Source organism: Ceratotherium simum, chromosome 2 (genome assembly GCF_057802395.1).
Source record: "Ceratotherium simum simum isolate JZ-2026a chromosome 2, ASM5780239v1, whole genome shotgun sequence".
In the NCBI taxonomy this organism is placed as follows: Eukaryota; Metazoa; Chordata; class Mammalia; order Perissodactyla; family Rhinocerotidae; genus Ceratotherium; species Ceratotherium simum.
The window spans coordinates 72142987-72167971 of record NC_141901.1 but is presented as its reverse complement, the minus strand read 5'-3'; the positions used below and the strand labels follow the sequence as shown (position 1 = coordinate 72167971).

Here is a 24985-nt window from a genome sequence, read left to right as displayed (position 1 = left end):
AAAAAGTATGAATATCTCAAGAGAAGCAAAAAGTTCTCTGACACAATTCAACCTCCATTTATGAAAACAAAATCTCAGAAACTAGAAATAGAAAGGAACTTCCTCAACATGATAAATGGCATCTAAAAATTCTTCAGCTAACATTATGCTTAATAGTGAAAGACTGAATGCTTTCCCCTTAAGATTGGGAACAAGGGATATTCATTCTCACTACTCCTACTCAATATTGTATTGGAGGTTCTAGCCAATGCAATAAGGCTAGAAAAAGACATAAAAGGCAAACATATTGGAAAGGAAGAAACAAAACTGTCTCTATTCACAGATGACATGATTATCTATAAAGAAAAATCTCAAAGAGTCTTTCAAAAAGCTACTACAACTAATAAGTGAGTTTAGCAAGGTCTCAGTATCCAAGACAAAAAACAAAAATCTATCATGCTTCTACATACTAGCAATAAGCAACCGGAAATTGAAAAAAGTAGCATTTACAATATAATATAAAAAAGAAATAATTAGGTATAAATCTTACTAAATATATGCAATATGTGTATGCTTAAAACTATGAAAAAGTGATGAAAGAAATCAAAGAAGATCTAAATAAATGGAGAGATATATCATGTTCATGAATTGGACAACTTAAGTTTGTTAAAATATTAGTTCTCTCCAAATTCATTAATAGATTCAATGCATTCCTAGCAACAATTTTTGCCAAAATTAACAAACTAACACTAAAATTTGTATGAAAAAGTAAACTAATTAGAGCAGCCAAAATAATTTTGATAAAGAAAAACAAAGTTGAAGGACTCATAGTACTTGAATTCCAGACTTACTATACTACCTTCAATAGTCATGACAAGTGTGGTATTGGAGAAATATGGACATATAGATCAATGAAACAGACTAGAGGGTCCAGAAATAGTCCCACATGTAAACTGATTTTCAACAAAGGTGCAATAAGAAGAATATTCTTTTCAACAAATGGTGCCAAAACAATTGGATATCCACATGCAAAACATAAACGTCAACCCATACTTTGCACTCTATGCAAAAATTAACTTAAAATGGGTCATAGACTTAAATATAAAACATAAAACTATAAAACTTCTAGAAGAAAACATAGGGGGAAAAATTCCTTGTTACCTTGAGTGAGGCAAAGATTTCTTATATACAAGACCAAAAGTACCAATCCACAAAAGAAAAAAGTGATAAATTGGATGGCATCAATATTAAGAAATTCTGCTCTTCTAAAGTCTCTTTTATAAGAATGAAAAGAAAAGACATAGAATGGGAAAATATTTGCAAATCACATTATGCATGATAAAGGATTTGTATCCAAAATATACCAAGAACTCTCAAATTCAATAGTAAGAAAACAAGCAACCGAATTTTTAAAAAATCAGTAAAAGATTTGGACAGATGCTTTGTCAGAGAAGAATGTATTTGAGTGGCACACAAGTACATAAATTTATCCAACATTTTTAGTGATTAGGGAAAAGTAAATTAAAAAAATTTTTTTTTTACAGTGGTCTTATTTTATTTTGCATGGTTACACAGTCTGAATGACTAGCTGGCAATACACGCAGTTTTCCTCTTCAAGATGGTGTTAGTGTTGCTGTAGGGCCAAAAGTCCTCACTGACAAAGAAATTACACTAATGAAACAAAATCAAGACCGGTGTGCTGGTACCCCAGATCACAAAGTGGCTCTAAGCAAGCCATTCCCCCACCTCTCACAGCAAAGAGAATCAAGAGCTAAAAATACCTTTAAAAAAATCAAATGGCGCCTGTAACACGCTCTTGTATAAAGGTCAAGCTTGTAAATTATTAATCCATGGTGCTCAAAAATGAGAGAATTAAATATACGGCTAAAATCTGGTGACTCTTCTCACTTCCTGTTCTTCGTGGAATAGTCTTTCTTCAAGTGTGACCGGGACAATCCCTTCACATTCTTTTACTTCCTGAGTCAGAGGGAGTTTTACAACATTTGGTCTAATCACATCAATGTCTCGAGACAAGTACTCCATTATGCTTTCAACAGTTGGTGGTGGTGCATAAAAATCCACCAAGAAATACCTTCGCAGCAAAAGAAAAAAGGCCTCAAATCAATGATCTCAGCTTCCAACCTCCTCTGCTGTGCTGCTGGCTGTGGGCAAAGATCTTATAAGGAAGTGCTCGCTTCCCCAGGTTTTCCAGGTTTCTCGCTATCGCCCCTCTGTCCATCAGGGCTTCTATCGTACGTTTCAAAGGAGCAGCAGTCTCTGGACGCTGCATGGCTTTCAGGATCAAAGCCAGCTAGCAGCGGGGCATGCCCGAAAACTCCGCACGCGGCTCTGGACCCAGCCGGCTCTCTCTTGCGACACCGCAGGGGCGGGGACCTCAGGACCTCAGGACCTCAGGACCTCAGGGGCTGCTGGGCCGGAAGGCTCCCTGGCGGCGAAAGCAACTAAATTAAAATTTTAATGATACCATTACACACCTCTTAGAACGCCTAAAGTTAAAAAGATTTTTTTGACAATATCAAGTGCTTGCAAGAATGCGACCTCACCATAACTCTCACACATTGCTGATGTGAATATGGAATTGCACAGCCATTTTGGAAACAAGTTTGGCAGTTTCACATAAAGTTAAATGCACACTTACCATCTGACCCAGTAATCCCACTTCTAAGTATTTACTCAAGTGAAATGAAAACTTATGTTTACACGAAAAACTTTACATAAGGGGCTTTATTCATAACAATCAAAAACTGGAAAATACTCGGATGTCCCTTAACTGAAGAACGGATAAACAATTATGGTACATCCATTCAATGAAACACTAATAAGCAATAAAAAAGAAACAATATATGTAACAGCATAGTTGAATCTCAGATGCATTATGCTATATGAAAGAAGCCAGAAACAAAAAAGTTACATACTACATGATTCCATTTATACAATATTTTTGTAACGGGAAAATTTAGAGAGACAGAAAACAGACCAGAGGTTTCCAGAGGCTTGACTTCACAACCAGGGAGGCCTAGCAGGGCTGATAACGATTCTGAAGCTAGTTGCGTAATTCCAACCCCTTTAGAAGATTGTTAGGGATGAGTAAAGTAATAATGTCTGTTATGTAGTGTGAAAATCGCTTTCTTTCCCCCCTCCACGCACCCTGTAATTCTATGATCCAGAAAAAGGCCTAATGAAATTCCAACAGTTAACGGCAATGGGAGGATTTGAACACTGGCCAAAATAAGAGTGGCGCTTCCTTCCACAGTACCTAGGATGCTTTGGGAAAGTCTCACCTTCATTTTCCCCCACAGTTTAGCAATTTTGAAATGGGATTTCGCTCTCTGCGGAGGAAGGCTGGGTCTCTACCCTTGCCCAGTCCTGGGCGGACCTCGCAGCGCAGGGGTCTGCCTGGCGGCGCCCCGGCGCTGGGCGCCGCGGCCCCCGAGCGCGCACCGTGAGCGCGGGAGCCCGCCGCTGGGACACCGGACGCGGGCCGGGCGCGGCCGCCCAGGGGCCGGCGGGGAGGCGCGCGCGGAGCGGGCGACGGCGAACGGGCTGGCGGGCCTGACGCGCCGCCACGCTCGCTGCATCGCTGCGGAGCCCGAGTGAGCGCCGCTGCTCCCCGCGCCCCCGAAGGGCCGCCGCCGCCGCCCGATGGCGGGGCTGCGGGATTGCCTGCCCTGCCTGATGGTCAGGATCCGGTCCCTGCTCTTCTGGTCCCTGGTCTACTGCTATTGCGGGCTCTGCGCCTCCATCTACCTGCTCAAACTTTTGTGGAGCATCGGCAAGGGACCCGCGCAGACCTTCCGGCGGGTTGCCCGGGAACACCCTCCCGCGTGCTTGAACGACCCCTCGTTGGGTACCCACTGCTACGTGCGGATCAAGGTGAAGGCCGGCGCGGGCCCGGCGGTTTCGGGAGGGAACGTGACGGCCGTGAGAGCAGAGAGCGCCGGGCTGCTCCTTTCCTGACCCCCGGCCCAGCGTCCCCTAGTGTTCCCGGGGCTCGCAGGGCGCGCGGCGGGGACCGGGAAGATGCCAAGGGGAGGCAAGAGGGGCGAGGTGTGGCGGGAGAGAGGTCGGGACTGTGTGTGTCTTTACGTTCCCTGTTTGGCGTGTGCGCGCGCGTGTGTGTGTGTGTGTGTGTGAGAGAGAGAGAGAGAGAGAGAGAGAGAGAGAGAGAGAGAGAGAGAGAGAGAGAGAGAGGGAAGGTTATGTGGAGTTTCTCTAATCAGGGTCCTATTATGTTACTGTCCCCTCCTCCTCCACCACAACAACCCAGAATAATTCCGCTCCGTTTCCTAATGGAAGGGGAAGCTGCTCTCCTGTCACCTTTTTGCCCTTTAGAGCTCAGATAAGCTGTAGAGAATTATTCCTGCTGGCGCCCTACTGTCTCAGGAGGCTGTCCTTGCCCAAATTTTAGAGATTGAAGGAGTAAATAAAGTCATTGGATATCAGGAGTTTATTCCGATCAACAGACTGGAGCATTCACAGATGACCTAGGCAGCATGAAACAATAAATAAATGGAGTATGTTTGTGGGGAAGGAAGCAGACTTATGAAGTCAGAGACCAAAGGCTTGAAATGAAAAGTAAATGTCAACCATGCATGCAGACTCCATGCTTGTCCCAAGCCTCCTCACGACCTCCGGATATTCTATTTCCTGAGGCTCCAGGTGGTGAAGGGAAATGGCCCCTGTGATGCTCTCTACAGTCTGACTCACAGACCTTTCAAAACAAGCCTCACATGAGGGGATATTTATGTCACCAAGCCCCGGATTCCTATTAGGAGTTAGATTGCCTAGCAGCTGGAGTTCAGAAGATCAAGGAGTATGTCCTTCTTACCCTTATTCAGCCTGGGGTTGATATGAGAATTAAATGAGTTAATATTTGTAAAACAAAACAAAATAAAATGAAAAACTTAGAACAGTATCTGGCACATAGTAAGTGCAGTAAAGTATTTGTTCACTAAATCCAATCAAGTGCCCACAGCATTTCATCTTCCAAGACTCACCACAGATAAAAGAAGTTACTGAACTTCCAGGAAGGGATTCTGCAATTGAGGGCAGAGTCACATTTATCTTCATCAAACCTGAAGAGGAAAAGCAGTGTAAGAATCATCCGGGATTCCTTTCTGCTGACTCTGGTCACCTAAAGAGTTTCCCCAGAGACACAGAACCAAGGAGTGGAAAGAATATTGTCCTGGGAGGTAGGACAAGATGGGGGCTCTAGTCACAGCCCTGCCCTCAGCCATCTTTATGACCTGTGTTAACATCCTTGTGCCTCAGTTTCTAAATCTGCAAAAATGATGGGGTTGAATTAGATGACCTTTAAGATTTTTTCACATCTGAAAACCCAATTGCTTGGGTTACCTGATATGAAACCCAGTCTCCGTGCTCAGCTTTTGGTTCTTGGTTTCTTTCCTCATTTCTTTCTGAGTTTTTGTTTTTCTTTCTTGCCTTTTTCTCCACTTTCCTCTCTTCGGTTAGCTTCGTGCTTGCTGTATTCCTGTCTCACTTCCATGCTTTTTATTTTCCTTGGGCGGTCTTGTCTCCCGCATGCAGAGTGAAGTCTCATGCACTCAGAGCATTCTGCTGTTAGGAATACACTGACATGACAGGAGAAGCAGGCAGCAAGGGGAACTGTACATACAACTCTCAACTTAAAATAATAATGTGGGAAGGAGAGAACTAAAAATAAGGAAAGGAGGTGTGAATTATATAACTGATGGCACAGCTCTTGATGGGCAAGCTGAGAAACGTACATGACTAGGCGTAAACATGACAGGAATATAAATTCAGATCGGAATTATTTCCATGTCCTGCAGAATTTGAATGAGATGAAATGTGACACATCAGCAAGATGAAAGTCACAAATTGTGACATTGTATCAGAAGGTCATAATATAAAAATTGACCTTGTAAGTAGAACGAGAAGAAAGGTACTATAAAGGGAGTATTGACAAAAGTGAATCTGTCAATTTACCCTATTGATAAATCATGGAGTTTTTTCTTTTTGAAAATTAATGTTTATTTTATTTCTTGATATTAAAAATAATGCAACTGAGGCTTTTTTTTTTAATGAAATGGAAATACTAAATGTGCTACTTTGACAACTAGCACAAAACATCACTAAAATTCCATGCTCTCTGTTTTCTACTGCAGGATTCAGGGTTAAGATTTCATTATGTTGCTGCTGGAGAAAGAGGCAAACCACTAATGCTGCTGCTTCATGGATTTCCAGAATTCTGGTAAACTTACGGACTAACTTTTTTTTTTTGCATTAAAGACTTGGCTTATCATAGTGTCATTTTCTTGTAATGACTTTTAACTGACCCTACTCTATGATCGCTTGCCCAGAGTTAGCATTCCTAAATGTCCCTGAATCACAGGAGTGGTTTTCCTTCTATTCTAGAGAAACTTGAATGTTACCATCCTCACTTAATTTTTTTTGAGAATCAAAGAAGTTTCTTTTAATGTTTCAAATTTCTGAAATAGTCAGTTACAGACAGTTTTTATAGTACCTACTATGGACAAAATACAACATCGAGTGGGGAAAGTAGATTTGAAAGAGGCAAAGGCTTTGAGTGCCTGCTACCTGGAAGCTTTTGGTGAGGCTTAGGGTGAGGGGAAGGCAGAGAGAGAAGAGGACTCATGGAAACTGAAAATGAACTCTTTCCTATGCACATAGCAACAGACTCATATTAATGCAGGACAAATTAAGGACCTGAATATTCCACATTAGGAAGAAAACCTATAGCCAAAAATACACAGTTGCTACTTACCTAGGAGAAAATGTTCTGTTCTCCTTTGAACCCCACAGAGCCAAATAAGTACAGATGAAAACAACACATGATTAAACTTTTTTTTAAATGAATATCTTTTTAAAAGATGGTACATATCATGGTGGTGAAAAGAAAACCAGATTTTTGATAGCACAGGGCTATGATCTTGAGATGGTTCATAAACTAAATTGGCCAAGAAATGGATGAAAAAAAATATTCTCTGAGCTGACTCAAAGGTAGAATACGTGGTATCTTTTTAAAGGTCTGGGACAATGCTGTGTCCCTGAATTTCTCCCTTACTATCACTCTTTTTTTTTTTTTAATAATTTTATTTATTTATTTATTTATTTATTTTTTTCCCCCAGAGCCCCAGTAGACAGTTGCATGGCATAGCTGCACATCCTTCTAGTTACTGCATGTGGGACGTGGCCCCAGCATGGCCCGAGAAGCGGTGCGTCGGTGGGGGCCCGGATCCGAACCTGGGCCGCCAGCAGTGGAGCGCGTGCACGTAATCGCTAAGCAACAAGGCCAGCCCACCTATCACTCTTAACACCTAGGATTCACCGTTACATATTCCTTACCTCCTTTAGAGTTTTAAAGATTTTGTGTCATCCAAAATCCTGATTGAAAATGCATCTAGCTCTGAAAGAGGTATTACCCTAACACACTTTAGTTAATACTTGATGAGTGAAAGGGACTTTATTAATAAATGCATTGAGGATGCTAGTGTACCAGGAAGTATTAGGCATTGAAAAGAATGGAGGATGACAACCCAAAGAGCTTCAATTTACATTATAAATGCATATATTATTCCTCTATTAATCAAGTTTTGCCTAAATACACATGAAATTATAAGCTTGTTTGTAGATCAAGTAGGTCACAATATTTGATACAGTGAAAACAAAATAATCATAAATTGGCAATGTGTGTAAAAGTGCTTTTTAAACAGTAAAGCACTATAGAAATGTAATGTATTATCTGCATTTATCATCATTAAAAATAGCTGTTGAGAATTGGTGACATATAATATATACTATTAGATGTTACACAGAAACAATAAAATCCTGGGTATTCTTTCTTAAAATCTAAAGGAAACATCAAACAAGATACACATCTATGAGACCTTTGGCTAAATTAGCCCAAAATAAGGCTGTTTGTCAAAAGATTATTTTTCTCCTACTCTCTACCTCAATTTGCATCGCTTTTAAAAGTATTTTGAGCTGATGCCGGCAATTTCTTTGAGTTGTCTTCACCACCAGCTGTATGGAATGCAGTCATCATTACTCAAGTGCTGAGGCAAGTGAGGGCTCTTCATACGGACAGCTGAGCACAGAGGCTGATGACTACGGCTTTTTCTCTGTTGTGAAGGAGAAAAGGATATTCTGCATCTGAAAGTAACTAGACTGCTAAACCAGGAGCCCTCCTTATGTTAAGAGTAATAACTAGGAAAGAGGTTGCTTTTTTTAAAGTGTCCTCTGCTATTACCTAAAGCTACCAGAAAAAAAACAACGTGGATGAAAATAGCTAGTTTTGTTTATTTATAATGTTTTCAGGAGTTACTGATTTTATAATATGTTTCATTTCTGTATCAAGGGGGTTGTTTTTGTTTTATTCATTGGAGTGACATGCCCATCAGTCTATCGCTGGGGCGATTTCTTTTTTGGTTTAGATTTAAAGTGTAAATCAAATACCCTTTTTTAAATCAACTCCAGGAATATTACATCTAAATATTCTTTTGTAACTTATTAAGATAGCGGTTGCCCTATTTCTTAGAAATGTTTAAGAAATAGTTTGGCTCCACTCATTGATAATAGCGATAGTTGAATTGATCTGTAAGGCAATTTAAATTATTAATAAGATAATGAAATATGTGGGTATTATGTTTGCATAATCTCTAATACCATTTTAAATGTAAAATGTTGTGGGATTGTACACATTGAGTCGAATTTTTACCTCGAAATCTCTAATTAAATGAATTCTAAATGAAGACACAGATACTTGTTAAAACGATGCACATTTTAATAGAAATTGAATATAAATTCCCTAACAGGAATTCGGGAACTTTGGTTGTCAGGCTCAAGGTTTGAACTGGGACAGAGTTTTAATGAACAACTGGTACTTCTAGCACCATCCTGATTCAGTGCTTTCATTTGTTTGTTGTTTCACTTATTCAAAAAATCTTTATTGAGCACCTACATGGGTTAGATATTCTGCGAGACAACCCAGGGAGCTCACAATCGAGTGGAAGCGCCAGACACCTACAGATCATTATAAAGCACATGCCGAGGGCACTGAAGAGTGTACGTACAAGTGGGAGAGCAGAGAAGGGGCCCACCCAACCTGCGTGTAAAGGAGGGAGCCTGGAAAGTCTCCTGGAAGAGGAGATACCCAGTGTGAGGAAGAATCCAATCAGGGGTGAAAGTCAGAGATTGTAGGGAGTAGGGGAATGGTGGGGAGGAATTATGTTTCAGATAAAGGAAATCATGTGAATAAAGTCATAAAAGCAGAAAACAATACCTGTACTTATTCACTACAAGTGGCTTAGTGCCACAGAGAGCATAACACAGACTCTGGGTCCAGACTACCTGGGTTTCAATCCTAGCTCTGTTATTTGCTGATTCTATGCACTTTCAGCACATCAGTTAACCTCTTTGTGCCTGTTTCTTCATCTGTAAAATGGAATAACAATAACACCTACTTCACAGTATTGTTTTGAAGATCAACGTTACTATCTGTGAAGCACTTAGAATTGTGCCTGGCATGTAGTAAGACTGATATAGATGTTAGCTCTTTTTATTATGTAGCGAATGATGGAGTGTAAAAAAGTCAGGCTGGAACATTGGGCGAGTCAAATCTTGGAGGTTTTGTCTGCCAGAATAACGAGCTTGGGTTTCACGTTATGAGTAACAGGGAATCAAGAAAAGATTTTAAGCAGGGAAATGACATGAGCGAGTTTGTGCTTTTGCTGCATCACTCTGGTTTTGTAGAAGATGGAGCTGAGGGGAATGAAATGGACGCAGTTAGACCAATCGATACACTGCTGCATTAATGGAGGCCTGAATTAAGGTATGGATAGAAGGGATGGATGGGAAAAGTGATTAAATAAATATTTAAGAGGTTAAATCTGCAGAACTGTATTGATTGGGTATGAGGGATTATAAAGAGGGAAGAGCTGAGCTTCAGTTACAAAGACAAAAAAATCAACACGAAATTTTAAGTAAGGCTATGAGAAAATAATAAAATCATATGTATTGATAGATGAGTATCTTTAAGGAAACAAACTGTTTCATTCCTTTGTTACAACCCAGAGACAAGATTAACAAGACTGCTATGGCTTAGTTAAGAAAGACACTTCTTATTAACATTTTCAAATATATCTTAATTGGCAATGCTTTTGCAAATTTTTACAAATCACAGATATCCTAGTAAAGATCAAAGGTTCTGTGTCCATTCATACTTCCAAATCTGTGTCTGACCCCTTTCCTGATAATCTATCTGTTGATGTAAAGTGGTTGATTTGTTTTATTGATTTTATTGGTTTGTGTCACTTCACATTGCATTCCCCCTCTTACGACTGGTTTATAATCTCAGATCACTCCGTTTACTTGCCTATTGCACTCCAAAAGTCTTTTCAGACAATAATCTCCCATTTGGCTTGTGTCAGATAATTTCACACTGTGTTTCCATGAACAGATGTGCATGCAGATGCTTTTTATTTTTAGTGCACATTTCGAGTTCCATAACATAATGAGTCACTTTGAAAAATTCGTCTTTTTTTTCTCTTTGTTATCCAAAATGATTTTGCTTATTTAGAGATGAAAAGCTCATGGATCTCTGTATTTCAATTAATTCTACAGTTCCATGAGCAAGCACAGGGTGAATACTGGCCCAGCAGAGGCCTCCAGGACTTGGCTGTAGCACAATGGCCATTCTAATTGGTCAGTGCTGGTGCCATTTTGGTTGTTAAATGTTTTCAATATCATGCTCTCTTGTACTCATGGTTCAAGATATTCTCCACAAAAGAATTTTGTTTCAGCAAGCAGAGGTTTATCTTAAGCAGTTGTTTTATTGGATTCTTTCAGTGATAATCTTTTTTTAAATCTTCAGACTGTTTCATCCAAAAGTAAACTGTTGTTATTACTAAAAACACTAAGCCCTGTTTGACAGTGGAGTAAGGTGGGTAAAATCTACTTTTTTTTTTTTTTTTTGTGAGGACATTTATTGAGTATCTGCTATATGATAGACACAATCTTTTTTTTTTTTTTTTTGGTGAGGAAGATCAGCCCCGTGCTAACATCTGCCAATCCTCCTCTTTTTTTTGCTGAGGAAGACTGGCCCTGGGCTAACATCTGTGCCCATCTTCCACCACTTTATATGGAATGCCGCCACAGCATGGCTTGCCAAGCGGTGCGTCGGTGCGTGTCTGGGATCCGAACCAGCTAACCTTGGGCTGCCACAGCGGAGCGCGCCCACTTAAACACTTGCGTCACCGGGCCGGATCCCTACTTTTTTTTTTTTTACGAGGAAGATCAGCCCTGAGCTAACATCCGATGCCAATCCCCCTCTTTTTTGCTGAGGAAGTTTGGCCCTGGGCTAACATCCATGCCCATCTTCCTCTACTTTATATGGAATGCCACCACAGCATGGCTTGACAAGCAGTGCGTCAGTGTGCGCCCGGGATCCGAACCTGTGAACTCTGGGCTGCGGAAGCTGAGCTCACGCACTTAACTGCTGTGCCACTGGGCCAGCCCCTAAAATCTACATTTTAGAGAAATATATTTTCATCTCGTAAATTTTTTCAGAGGATCAAATGGTTCTGCAATACAGAAGCATTTGTGGGTACAGATTCCCTGATAGCTGTAAGCATTATTTAAGAAAAGCTTAGAAAATTGACTTCTTAAGTACATATTGGTTTTAGTATCTGATCATTTTGTGGTTTCTGTAAATACTGGACCTTTGTTACACCCCACTGAAGCTGGTAGGAAAAAATAAATAAATAAATAAATATGATTTTACTAAAGAACATCAGTGCTCCTTTCTCAAACAGGTCTCTTCTTTCCTGCTCACACACAGCTATATACCCTTTCTCAAAATAAGGAGTTTCTTACAGTTTTCTTTTTTTTTTTGTGAGGAAGATCAGCCCTGAGCTAACATCTGTGCCAATCCTCCTCTTTTTGCTGAGGAAGACCAACCCTGAGCTAACATCTATTGCCAATCCTCCTCCTTTTTTTTTTTCCCCTTTTCTCTCCCCAAAACCCCAGTAGATAGTTGTATGTCATAGTTGCACATCCTTCTAGTTGCTGTATGTGGGACGCCACCTCAGCATGGCTTGACAATCGGTGTGTCGGTGCATGCCTGGGATCCCAACCTGGGCCACCAGTAGCGGAGCATGCGCACTTAACCGATAAGCCTTGGGGCCGGCCTCATCTTACAGTTTTCTACTTAGAAAATCTGTAATGTTACTCTTTGTATTAGTTGCTGTGGTATTTTTAATGTTTTTTATTTCCTGCAGGTATTCTTGGCGTCACCAACTAAGGGAATTTAAAAGTGAATATCGAGTTGTCGCACTGGATTTGAGAGGCTATGGAGAAACAGATGCTCCCATTCATCGAGAGAATTATAAATTGGACTGTCTAATTACCGATATAAAAGATATTTTAGACTCTTTAGGTAGGTTAGTTTTGAAAAACAGTATTAATTTTTTTTAAGGACTAACTTTCAACGATAACCTCTTTTCTCGGGGCAATGCATTTTTCATCTGCCTGAGCTGTTATCTGGATCCTGTCACCATGGTTTTGGGTATACAGCCCAAAATATTTATAGAGGAAATTTAAAATAATATATCCAGAATAACGTTCAGTCCACAAGAATGACTTTCAAAATTTGTTTTTAAAGCTAAACCTAACGTATACTATTTATTATTTTCAGAATTAAGTAATGAAAATTTGATTCTTGTACTCAGAAGATTTATTTCTTCAGAACCCACACCTAAATATTCAGTAAAAAATGTTATAAGATGCAGAAACACTTGCATTATCTTTCTTTTGTCGATCAGCTAGTGCCACAATAATATGGTGTAACAAACCACCCCAAATTCAATGGCATAAGACATAGGCATTTATTCCTATGCTCATGAATCTGCAGGTCAGCTGTAGGCTGGACCCCTCGGAATCTTTGCCTCAGACCGCAGGTCCAGCTGGGACTGGCTTCTCACTGTGACTTGGGCTGGAGCCCAAGCTAAAGTGGAGTAGCTACCTGGGATAGCCAAAGTGGCAAGAGGGTGAGCCCAGCTGCACAAGCGTATTTCGAGTTTCTGCTTGCAGTCCATTGGTCAAAGCAAGTCATATGGCTGAGCCCAAAGTCAAGTTGTACACCCACCACGAGATCAAAGCAAATCACATGACCAAGTCTAAACTCAAAGGGCAGCAAAGTATACTCCTTCTATGACAGTGGGAAGAGGAGAGGAGTAAATATTTTTTAACAATAATCTAATCCATTACATCCCTTTTGACTAAAACCCAGCTGTTACTGTCGGTATGTTATTGGAGCCAATATAATGAGAAACTCATGAAATCAAATTAAAGACCCTTTCTACAATAATCTAATAAGAACATAGATCAGGCTAATATTCTTAGAGGAGAAAAAATGGATGAGATCTGGGGGTATCAATGCAGTGTTGTCATTTAGTCTGATTACAATAAAATAGACTCAGAGACACTGATTTCCAACAGCCATATTTCATTCATATTTTGTGGTAATTCAGTCAGACGTGGCTTAAATTTTTCTTCAGGCAATTTTCTAGACAATAATATAATCTTGCTTATGACCTAATTGTGTGTGGTCTTTACCATGGTTTTCCAAACTCAGGTCTGTGGGACCACAGCTGAAGTGGCTTTTTCAGATTTTTTTTTTAATATAGATTCCTGGGACAGATTCTGAATCTGTAGGTCTGGAGTGGAGCGTGGGCATCTAAATTTTCTAAAAAGCTACATAGGTGATTCAGACACACAGGTTTTGGAAACATGAGACTTAATATCTGCATAAAGTGCATAATTAAGGTAGGACAGTGGAAAGATTCATTTCAGAGACGTACTTATTTTATGTGAGGTAATGATGCTCCCACCTGTTTCCTTCAATGATGTCAACATTTGTTTCTCAATTACAGGGTATAGCAAATGTGTTCTTATTGGCCATGATTGGGGGGGCATGATTGCTTGGCTAATTGCCATCTGTTATCCCGAAATGGTGATGAAGCTTATTGTTATTAACTTCCCTCATCCAAATGTATTTACAGGTGAGTTTAAATTTTCATTAAAACATCTTTGCTCATGTAACAATTCGCTATTGTCACTGACACTTAGGATTAAAAACAGCAAAATTTGATTAACATGATATTTTAAAAATTAAATGACTGAAATATGATATTAGCACATGACAATGTCAGATACCTGGGTTTAAATATTCCTGAAGGGTCAAAGAAAGTGTAGCTTCATATTTGCTTGTATAATTTTATTTCTTTTTAGAAAACGTTTTACTGCTAAGGTGGAGGGGGGTGGATAAAGGGAAAAATGCAGTAACGTTTTGACAGTAATGAATCCTGACAGACTAGAAATAAATTCTCCTCCTGCCTAACTGCTTTGGCTAAAGCAGCAATTCTCAAATTTTTGGTCTCAGGACTCCTTTATACTCTTGAAAATTATTAAAGACCCACTGGGCTTTTGTTTTTGTGGGTTATATCTATAAATATTCACTGTATTGGAAATTAAAAATGAGAAATTAAAAAATATTTAGGTATTAATTCATTAAAAAATAATAAATCCAGTACACATTAGTATAAATAATATTTTAAAGAAAACTAATGACATCTTCCAAAACGCAATTTTAGTGAGAAGAGTGTCATTGTTTTATATTTTTGCAAACCTCTTTAATTTTTGGCTTAATAGAAGATGGCTGGATTCTCAGATCTGCTTCTGCATTGAATCTGTGACAATATGTTGTTTGAATTGAAGTATATGAAGAAATTTGGCCTCACACAGATCTGTAATTGGAAAAGGGAGGAGTATTTTAATAGCCTTTTCAAATAACTGTGGATTTTCTTCTTTAATACTACACCAAACTCAAAAATTGGTGGTTTCTTAAAGGTTAGTAACAATGTGGAATCTGATGTCATACTAATGAACTTTTTGTACTCTGTTACATTAAAATCCATTGGTCTCTCTATCACTTTAAATGGATTTTTTACCCATGCATGATTTTGCATCATCATGCATTATAAGGTATTGGTTCACTGAGTTATGCAGATCTTCCATAAATTGACACATTTCATTATATGATATCAAAGAATCACATTCATTAATATCACCCCAATTTCATCAAAACACCTTTTAAGTATTACAAAACTGTCAAGCTCACAGTAGCAGATACAAGTTTCCAGAATTCTAATTTTCATTTGAAAGCTTGAATTTTATCATTGGCAACAAATACTGTTGATTGTTTTCCCTCAAGTGACAGGCTCGCTTTGTTCATTTTCAAGAGATTGTCTGCCAAATACCCAAGTCTAACTGATGATAGTTCGTTAGTCATTCTTTCAAGTAAAAATGGTATTCCAAAAAGGTGCAGCTAATTCAACTTATCAACGCAAACAATTGCAGAAGTGCTTTTCCTCGAGAAAAGCATTGTATTTGGGTGTTCAACAGTACTGCTTTATGTGTACTTTCTATTTCATCACAATGTTAAAAAGACATATACACAAAGGTCGAAATTTAATAAAATTAATAATTTTTGCTATTTCATCAAGAGCATTATTAAGTGAAACTGACACTTAATTTTATGTATCTATTTGTCTAATACATGTGTGTGGTGGTGAAGAATATAATGATTGTTGGTATTGTTTAGTACCACTGCCCTGATTTGTGCTCAGGCTGCAATGGCTTTATCTACCATTGCTTTTGTAACATTGATGCAAATGTCAAACAAATGAGAAAAGCTAATAATGCCTTAGTATTATTATGAAATAGTTTTGACCATCTGGATCCTTTAAAAGGGTCCTGGTGGTCCCCAGGGGTCCACATGGACTATACTTTGAGAACCTCTGCTACAAAGAGAACTCTTAAAATCTCAAGAGTGATTAAAGACCTGTGAACAATGGCTAGGCACGTTTTTATTGGTTTTGGCAAAAATTATAGTTTTGTCCTCTTTTACTACCCTTGTCAAGTTATCTGAGGTTCTGCTAAGGAACCGCTAAGGTACTTAGCAGCTACTGCTAAAACCCACAGCAGCCCTCTAGGGAACAAAAAATTCAGAACAACATATTTCTATTTCTTCCTCAAAATTAAGCAGGTGAGGGAAAAAGGGAAAATGACTACATAAATATTGTATATTATAAGAGTTGAACTTTAGATACATATCCAGTTGTCCTCTGTTGAAGTAATAGGGTAGATGCTTAGGATTCAAATATCAAACTGAGATTCATCATATGTTTTTCAGTTGTGTTAGGCAGCAGAAGTCGTGCTACATGCTTGTTCAATTGATCAGGACCCTAGAGTAAATGGTGCTGCTATATGGACAAACTGTAAACGATCATTCCAGCAAGAAGATACTTGGAATATTTTTGGAATTATTTTATCCATACCAGGTTCAACCTAGGTCAGGTCAATATGAAGTCTTCAAGTAATTTGCCTATATTTTCCCCTTAATTGTATTGATATCTCTTAATGCAGGGCTGAATAAATCTTGTTTAATGATGACTTTATAAAATGCTTAGCATAACAATGCTCTACTTACCTGGGAATTATAGTTCTAAAAACTCCAACCATGTTAAATATAGTTACAAAATTAGAAATAAGAAAAAAACTTACCTCTATACCAAAGAAAATAAAAGTATAGGCACAATACACAACAAGTATGCGCATTTAATATGTATGATTACATTACTCCTCAGTTTAAATCTTCAGTGTCTTCCCAAAGCACTTAAAATCCTTATCCTTTTGGTCCTACCTGACTGGGCTTCTGCTTTTCTTTGGGACTCATCTCATCCTCCTCCTCATTCACTACACACCGGCCATACTGGCCTTCTTTCTGTTTCTTGAATGTGCCAAGCCCAGGACCTATATTCTGTTCCTGGATGCTCTTCCTAGATCTTTGCATGGCTGACTCTCTCTTACCATTCAGGACTCAGCCCATATATCACATCCCCCGAGAAGCCTATTCTGACCACCTCTACTAAATAATAGTCCCTCTACACCACCCCACCCTCACTCTCAATCAGATTACCTTGTTTTATTTTCTTTATGGTATTATTGCTATCTAAAATGATCTTTTAAGTATTCATTACTTATTGATTAAGTTCCTTATTAATGGGAACCTTTTCTGTCTTGGTCACTGCTAAATCTCCTCACAGTAGATATTCAAATATTTATTGAATGAATTAATTGTCTAGATATATGAATGAATTTATAGGAAACGCTTTAGTTTCTGTTGAGGCCAAATGAATCAAGTATTCAAATCAGCCTGTAAGAAAAATCTTTGCAACAACAGGAAATTACCTCCCATGGATCCCTAGGAAAAGTGTTAGGTCACTGATAGTTACCCTGGAGAAAAGGCTGTGTTGTTTGGGTTTCCTGTTCCTTTCCAAATCAAGACTTCATAAAGTGAAACTTCCTTTTTATTTAAAGTGCTATAAATTTTCTAAATACCGGAAATATCCGTAATAAAATATAAGAACATAGAAAGTGTTCCAAAGAGAAATATGCACAAGCCTTATTTGTGGATTTTTTTAATGGCATCATCTTAAAGGTGAAATTGCCTTAAAAAGAAGTTCTTTCAGTAGTAGGTAATTTATATCCCTTGGATAAGGTCTAACACCACATTTTAATTTCAGAATATATTTTACGACACCCTGCCCAGCTGTTCAAATCCAGCTATTATTACTTCTTCCAAATACCATGGTTCCCAGAATTTATGTTCTCAATAAATGATTTCAAGGTAAGCCAAGCATGGTGATGGATGTTAACTTGACTTACTGTGGTGATCATTTTGCAATGTATACAAATATTGAATCATTGTGGTGTACACATGAAACTAATATAATGTTATATGTCCATTATACCTCAATAAAAAAAAAAGACTGGTGCTCAAAAGTATGACAAAATTAGGAAATTAAAAATAAAATGTAGACTGAAGCACTAAAATAAAAAAAAAGAACTGGTCCTGCTTATGTTGTTTTGATTTGTTTTAAATAATAATTTATTATTGAACATCTGTTATGTACTGTGAACTGTTAGGCATTTCCTCCTATGCAAAAAAAAAAAAAGTAAGTGAAACCAATAACATATTATTATCAATGAAAAACATTTTAAATTGAAGTCCATCCTTAAGAAAGAAAAATAGACAAGTGCTAAAACTTAATAAATACTTCTAAGGCCTCATCTATAGGCTTACTTATTTTTACAGTCTCTGTTTGTATATTTGAGTGCCTGGCTGTTAAATTTTTGTGAGAGCCTGTGCCCCTCCAGGCATACCTCTTTTTAGAGAACATCACATGGGAAGATGAGGGAATATGAATGCCAGGTGAGAGAGTTTGATAGCAGCAGAAGCGGAAGCCCTTGGTGGTAAACAAAACCACTGAAACAACATAAGTATGCAGGTATTGGTGTACAAAACATATACACTGACACCAGGAGTCATATGTAGTATCTGTTTCTTGAAAGTTTATCAAATGCTTCTTGTATGTCCAACATGGTGTTCCATAGTTAGGGAGGTTAAAAAAAGACATATTATTTTACCTGGAAATACTTCTGCATATATCTCTAACAGATAAGGACTTTTTTTTTTTTTACATAACCCCAAAGCCGTTATCAAACCTAACAAAATGAACAACTCCCTAATATCATTTAATACCCATTCAAATTTCCTTAACTGTCTCAACTGTCTTTATACACTTCATTTGTTTGAATCAGGAACCAAACAAGGTCCACATTGTATTTGGTTGTTATGGCTTTTTAAACCTATAACACTTCCTTTCTTTCTCTCTCTCTCTCTCTCTCTGTCTTCTTTTTGTGAGGAAGATTGGCCCTGAGCTAACATCTGCCAATCCTCCTCTTTTTTTGCTGAGGAAGACTAGCCCTGGGCTAACATCCATGCCCATCTTCCTCTACGTTATACGGGACACCGCCACAGCGTGGCTTGACAAGCAGTGCGTTGGTGTGCACCCGGGATCCGAAGCGGCGAACCCCGGGCCGCCGCAGCAGAGTGCGTGCACTTAACCGCTTGCGCCACCAGGCCGGCCCCCTGTCTTTATTTTTTAACACTACTTTTTTATTGAAGAAATTTGGCCATTTGTCCTGAGGAATGATCCACGTTTTGGATTTGGTTGTCTGCTTCTGCTAACCTTAGTTTTTCCTACTTCATAGGTGCTACTGATCTGGAACCTTGATTAGATTGAGTTTTAATTTGACAAGAATACTTTGAAAGTGGTTCTGTGTTTTTCCTAATGCATCACATCAGGGAAGCACATAATGTCTAGTTGTCCCAGTTTTAGTAATGCTAACACTGACCGGTGAGCTCATGAGTGGTCAGCCTATCCAAATTTCTTAACAACATTTCACCAAGTAATTTCAGCATACCTTGATCATCATTGCCTAGGTCTATTATTTCATTAGGGTGTGCAAAATGGTGATTTTCTAATTTTATCATCCTTTCTGATTTTATTAACTGGAATTCTTCTATAAAGAAGAATTTTCCACATCTACTATTTGGTTATTCTGAAATACAGTTCACGCAGAATGGCATGATAAATGCTTCATTCTTTCCCTTTATAAACAACTTCCAGAGTAGTAAGTTGGTGCCCTAGAAACCTCCAATGATGACCAATGAGGGTTTATTTTTTTCACTTAACAGTACGTCCTGAAGATCACTTCATATCAGCATACACATTGTGACCATCTTTTCTTGGAGTACTAAGAACACATAATACACCATTGTGTGGCTATACTATAGTTTATTCAACCAACCTACCACTGATGGACATTTGATTTGTTTCCAGTCTCTTTCTGTTACAAATAATGTTGCAATTAATCACCTCCTGCATATATCATTTCATATTTTTGCAAGTGTGTTTTGGGGTTGAGGGATCGGCATCTTAAGTAAGAATTCCAAGGATTCTAAAGCAGGTGGTTTAGATCCATACTTTGAGAAATGCTGGTATAGAGCAATGTTTTTCAAATTGTGGGTGGGGACCCATTAGTGAGTCATGAAATCAATTTAGTGGCATGCAATTTGAATTTTTAACAGTAAAGTAGAACAGAATTGAATGGAAATTATCAGTACACGTTGTAATAAGGGTAAGGGCTATTTCTCTAAACTTTTGTTTCAGAAATATATATGTAGGTGTATCAACTGGATCGTGATGTAAAATGTGTTTGTTACTCTAGGTTGTGGTCAAAAGAAGTTTGAACAACTTTGTGGGAGTGGATTTGTTGTCAGTAAACAGATAAACTTCTGTTAGCTGGACTATTAGGGAAGGCTTCAGGGTAGGCATAGTACTTGAGCTCAGCCTTATAGAATGTGCATAGGTACCAAGAAAACAGGATTTTCATAAGGGTGAAGTGTGTATGGGGAATTAGAAGGGAAGAATATCATGAGTAAAGGTGGCATAGTGGTTAAGTGCACATGCTCTGCTTCCTCAGCCCAGGGTTCGCAGGTTCAGATCCCAGGCACGGACCTATGCACAGCTTATCAAGCCATGCTGTGGCAGGCATCCCACATATAAAGTAGAGGAAGATGGGCATGGATGTTCGGTCAGGGCCAATCTTCCTCAGCAAAAAGAAGAGGATTGGCGACAGATATTACCTCAGGGCTGATCTTCCTCACACACACACACAAAAAAGTAAAGCCAGGAAAGCAGAAATGTAGAAAATGTGTTTATAAGCAATGAGGTCTCCAACCTGGCTGGAGCAGAAACTGGGAGCTGTCACTGTATACTGACCATCATTCTCTTTCAAAAGCCAAAGATTGAGTTTATTATTAGGTAACTGAAAAGTTTTAATTATTCTCTTCTCACTTAAATTAGGCTTTGAAACATCTGTTTACCAGTCACAGCACTGGCATTGGAAGAAAACGATGTCGATTAACAACAGAAGATCTTGAAGCTTATATATATGTCTTTTCCCAGCCTGGGGCATTAAGTGGTCCAATTAACCATTACCGAAACATCTTCAGGTCAGTATAATTTCTTTTTAGTTAAATAAAATAATCATTCCCTAAAGAGCCAATGTTTTATTTTTAAGATTAGGTTCACCACTTATCCAAAGACTCAAATAAAGTATTCTGATTTGGTAAGTTGCATAATATTTTTTATGGAAAATTTCAAACATATGGAAAAGTAGAGAGAATAATATAATGGATCCCCCACATAGCTGTCACTTATTTTATGCATAATTCTCTCCACTTCTCCTCTCTCTTTGGATTATTGTGAACAGATGTATATTTTTAGTTGTACTTTTTAATGATCATTTATTCCTTCAATAAATATTTATTACGCACTTTCTATGTTATAGGCTATAGAACATAGTCTATAGCACTCAGGATACAGTAATGAGCAAAACTAGACAAGGTCCCTGATCTCACAAAACTCGTCGCTGAGTGGGGAACACAGACATCAAGCAAATAACCACAGTAATGAACATATGGTTATAAACTAACATAAAGACTTTGAAAGAAAGGGATAAGAACCGAAGAAATGATGTTTGAACAAAGAAATGAAGGATGAGTTAAGTATTGACTAGATAAAGTTTGGGGTAGAGGGACTGGCATTCCAGAAAAAGGAAACAGCATGTACCAAAGCTGTGTGGGAAGATGAAGCGTTGTGATTTTCAGTAACACAGTGAGGGCCAGTTGGCTGGAACACAGAAAGTGAGGGTGGGAAGAAGAGAATGGGTCCGAGAGGTAGGCCGCAGCTGGCCATGCAGAGCCAAAGAGACCATTTTAAGGACTTAAGAGCCACAAATGTGAAGCTAGTGAATAAGAGTTTCAAGCAGAAAAGAGAAACAGTCCAGTTTGTATTTGGATAAATTCACTCAATGTGGAGAATGTACTGGAGGAGTGAACGTAAGGAAAGTGCAGCAGTCCGGGCTAAAGATGAGGTAGCATGAACTAGCCTGAAGGCAGTGGAGATGGGGAAAGTGGGTACATTTAAGAGATATTTAAGAGGTAAAATTGACAGAGGTTGGTGATGGGTTGGATAGGAGGATGAGAAGAAGAGGGATGTCAAGGATGGCTCCTGAATTCCTGGCGTGAACAACTGTGCGGATAGTCATACTATTCACTGAGATAGAAAATACTAGAAGAGAACTAGTTCTGAGGAGAAAGTCATGAATTTTATTGATCTTAGACTAGTCGAGTTTGAAGGGGTGCTTTAGAAATTCAAGTAGGCAGTTGGATACTAGGGTCTGGAACTCTGAGGAGAGAATCTGAGTGATGATATGTAAAATCTTGGAGTCACTGACAAAGAAAAATGAGGCTTTCATTTCGGAAGATATTGTCAAGGGAGAAAGTATAGAGTGAAAGATGAAACACGGAGATTTGTCTTTTTGGGTTTGGACTCTAGATAGGAGAAAAAGATCTCCCTTGAGAGTTGGCAACCATAGCCTGCCTTGAAAAGGTTTAGGGGCTTGAATTTATGCTATCTCCATAATACTAGAATTCTGGCAGAAACAAAGACGGAATCTCTCTGGAGAATAAATCTCAGCTCAGACTCACAATATTCCCACAGATAAAGTCCCCTGAAGATGAATTCATAATCCAAATTACAAAAAATACCAATCTACCATTAGTGAGTCAGAATACAATTGTAGCAGAACTTCTACAAATTTCAAATACTAGAACAGAGACTATAAAGTATATTTAAATCATTAAATATATGAAAGAATAAAAGATATGAGAAGAGAATAAGGAAATATCAAGAGAGGCTGGAAAGAGCTGAAAAAGAACCAAAAGAACTTCTAGAAATGAAAAATATGGTTATTGAAATCTAAAATTCCATTAAGTAAATTAAAAGGCAGATCAGACAATCTAAAGAGAATTATGAATTGGAAGATAGATCTGAAAAAATTACCTAGAATATAGCTTAGAGAACTAGAGAAGTGAAAATATAAAAGACAAGTTATATTTGACATGTAGGATAGAATTAGAAATCATATAGATAGATAGATGGAAAGAATTAAAAATCATTTATATATATATGCTAATAACTTTTTTCTAGTAAAATAAAACAATAAAAATAGAAGGTATTGGGCCGGCCCTGTGGCTTAGCGGTTAAGTGCGCACGCTCCGCTACTGGCGGCCCGGGTTCGGATCCCAGGTGTGCACCGATGCACTGCTTCTCCGGCCACGCTGAGGCCGGGTCCCACGTACAGCAACTAGAAGGATGTGCAACTATGACATACAACTATCTACTGGGGCTTTGGGGGAAAAAAAAGGAGGAGGATTGGCAATAGATGTTAGCTCAGAGCCGGTCTTCCTCAGCAAAAAGAGGAGGATTAGCATGGATGTTAGCTCAGCGCTGATCTTCCTCACAAAAAAAATAAATAAATAAAAATAAAAATAGAAGGTATTATTTTCAAACCAGTAGAGGGGTACAAGAAAACTATTAATTCAAAAGAAAGCAGGAAAGAGAAAAAGGAAGCAAAGCAGGGTAAATAGAAAGCACAAAATAAGATGTTAAAAACAATTTCAATAGGTCAGTAAGTACAATAAATATTAATGTATTAAACTTGCCAGTTAAAAAACAAAATATCAGATTGGATTGAGTCGCAAAACATAAGGATACAAAAAAGTAGAAAGAGGATTATAGCAGGTTTTATTTTAAATAAAACAAAATCCTACAAATTCTTTGAATATGGAATCCAAGGGGTGTCCTGTGATTATATGAATTAGGGGAGAAGAGGTAAATCCAAACTTTCTTTTCTGACTAACAACAACAAAATTTACAAATATAAATATACATATCTTTGGCAAAATAGAGATGTTAATTTCAAAGGTATTGGTAGGTAACAATTTATCAAGCAAGGCAATGATTAGAAAGACAGCCAGACATTGCAGAGGCTACAGGTTACATTTTATAGGATATAGCAACATTGTTTGAAGTCCATGTATTGTTGTTTGTTTTTTACAAATAACATTTGTAAAGCCAGTTATAAGAGAAAATAGAGAGAACAACACATTTTCACGCAGTCTAAATTTTGGACAGGAGACAAGAATGATGGTTTTAAAATGTTCTCAGTTTATCCCTTTATCAGAGCCAGCTTTGTGATGCGAAACAGTATGTTTTAAGTAGCTGTAAGGGAAAATATTTTGATCTTTCTGAGGTTCTTTTACTAACAACTGCTCATTAGGAGGACCTGCATTCCCAAGTGTAAGCTCTAGAATCCTGTTAATTAGCAAGGGGAGAGAGAGAGAAAAAAAAGCAGACCTTGGACGGTCAAATCTCACAATTTTATATAAAGGCGAAAGATGGTTTTTCACTAGATTTTTGTAGGTTAAATCTAGCTGGGTGAAGGTCACTTGGGACCTTCTGGAAGCTCAGCTGACCCCCTCTGACCATTCTTTACATAGGATAATCAAGGCCAAGTACATCATTAAAAATAGGGTTATACAATGTGTAATGACTATAAATAAAGTATAGTACATTATACTCAGGTATGAAAATCACCATCATCACTCTAAGGCTCCCCAGGACCATAGCCTTGTCCAAGAACTGTCCAAAATTTGGAGCCAAGGAACCAGAATGAACTAGGAATCTGACTAGCTATAGAACCTACCCTGCAAAAAAATAAAGTCTAAATTTATAACAAAGCACCAAATGATAAAGCAAAAACTCACAGACTTACAAGGAAACATGACAAATCCACAATTACTATTGGGGATTTTAGCCCACCTCTCTCAGAAGTTGATCCATCAAGCAGAAAAAAAATTATTAAGGATGTGGAAGATTTGAACAACCCAATTAACATCTTTGATCTGATGAACAATTCTAGAATCCTGCACCCAACAATTAGAAAATAACACAATATTTTTAAGCACATAGAATGTTTACAAAGATTGGTTACATACTGGACTATAAAGCAAGTCTTAACAAATACTAAAGGATCAATATCATATAGATTGTCTTCTCTGAACACAATGCAGTTAGAAATTAACAACAACAACAAACTGGTAGAAAAC

General features: G+C 38.2%; 1 protein-coding gene and 1 long non-coding RNA gene across 2 annotated transcripts in view; one reads left to right on the top strand and one right to left on the bottom strand.

Moving 5' to 3' along the window:
- Nucleotides 1–1419: 1419 nt before the first annotated feature.
- On the bottom strand, nucleotides 1420–4005 carry LOC101389572 (uncharacterized). The gene is made up of 2 exons (XR_015555976.1): nucleotides 3748–4005; nucleotides 1420–2425 (listed from the first exon to the last, which is right to left on the bottom strand). It is a non-coding gene; the product is annotated as an uncharacterized LOC101389572 (long non-coding RNA).
- EPHX4 (epoxide hydrolase 4) overlaps nucleotides 3494–24985 on the top strand; it is a 28132-nt gene continuing 6640 nt past the window's right edge. Inside the window, exons 1-6 of the mRNA XM_004420854.2 lie at nucleotides 3494–3873; nucleotides 6147–6232; nucleotides 12279–12436; nucleotides 13932–14060; nucleotides 17646–17749; nucleotides 20835–20983. Of these exons, the coding sequence (XP_004420911.1) occupies nucleotides 3643–3873; nucleotides 6147–6232; nucleotides 12279–12436; nucleotides 13932–14060; nucleotides 17646–17749; nucleotides 20835–20983 (857 nt within the window). The 5' untranslated portion in view covers nucleotides 3494–3642. The remainder of the gene's footprint in view (nucleotides 3874–6146; nucleotides 6233–12278; nucleotides 12437–13931; nucleotides 14061–17645; nucleotides 17750–20834; nucleotides 20984–24985) is intronic.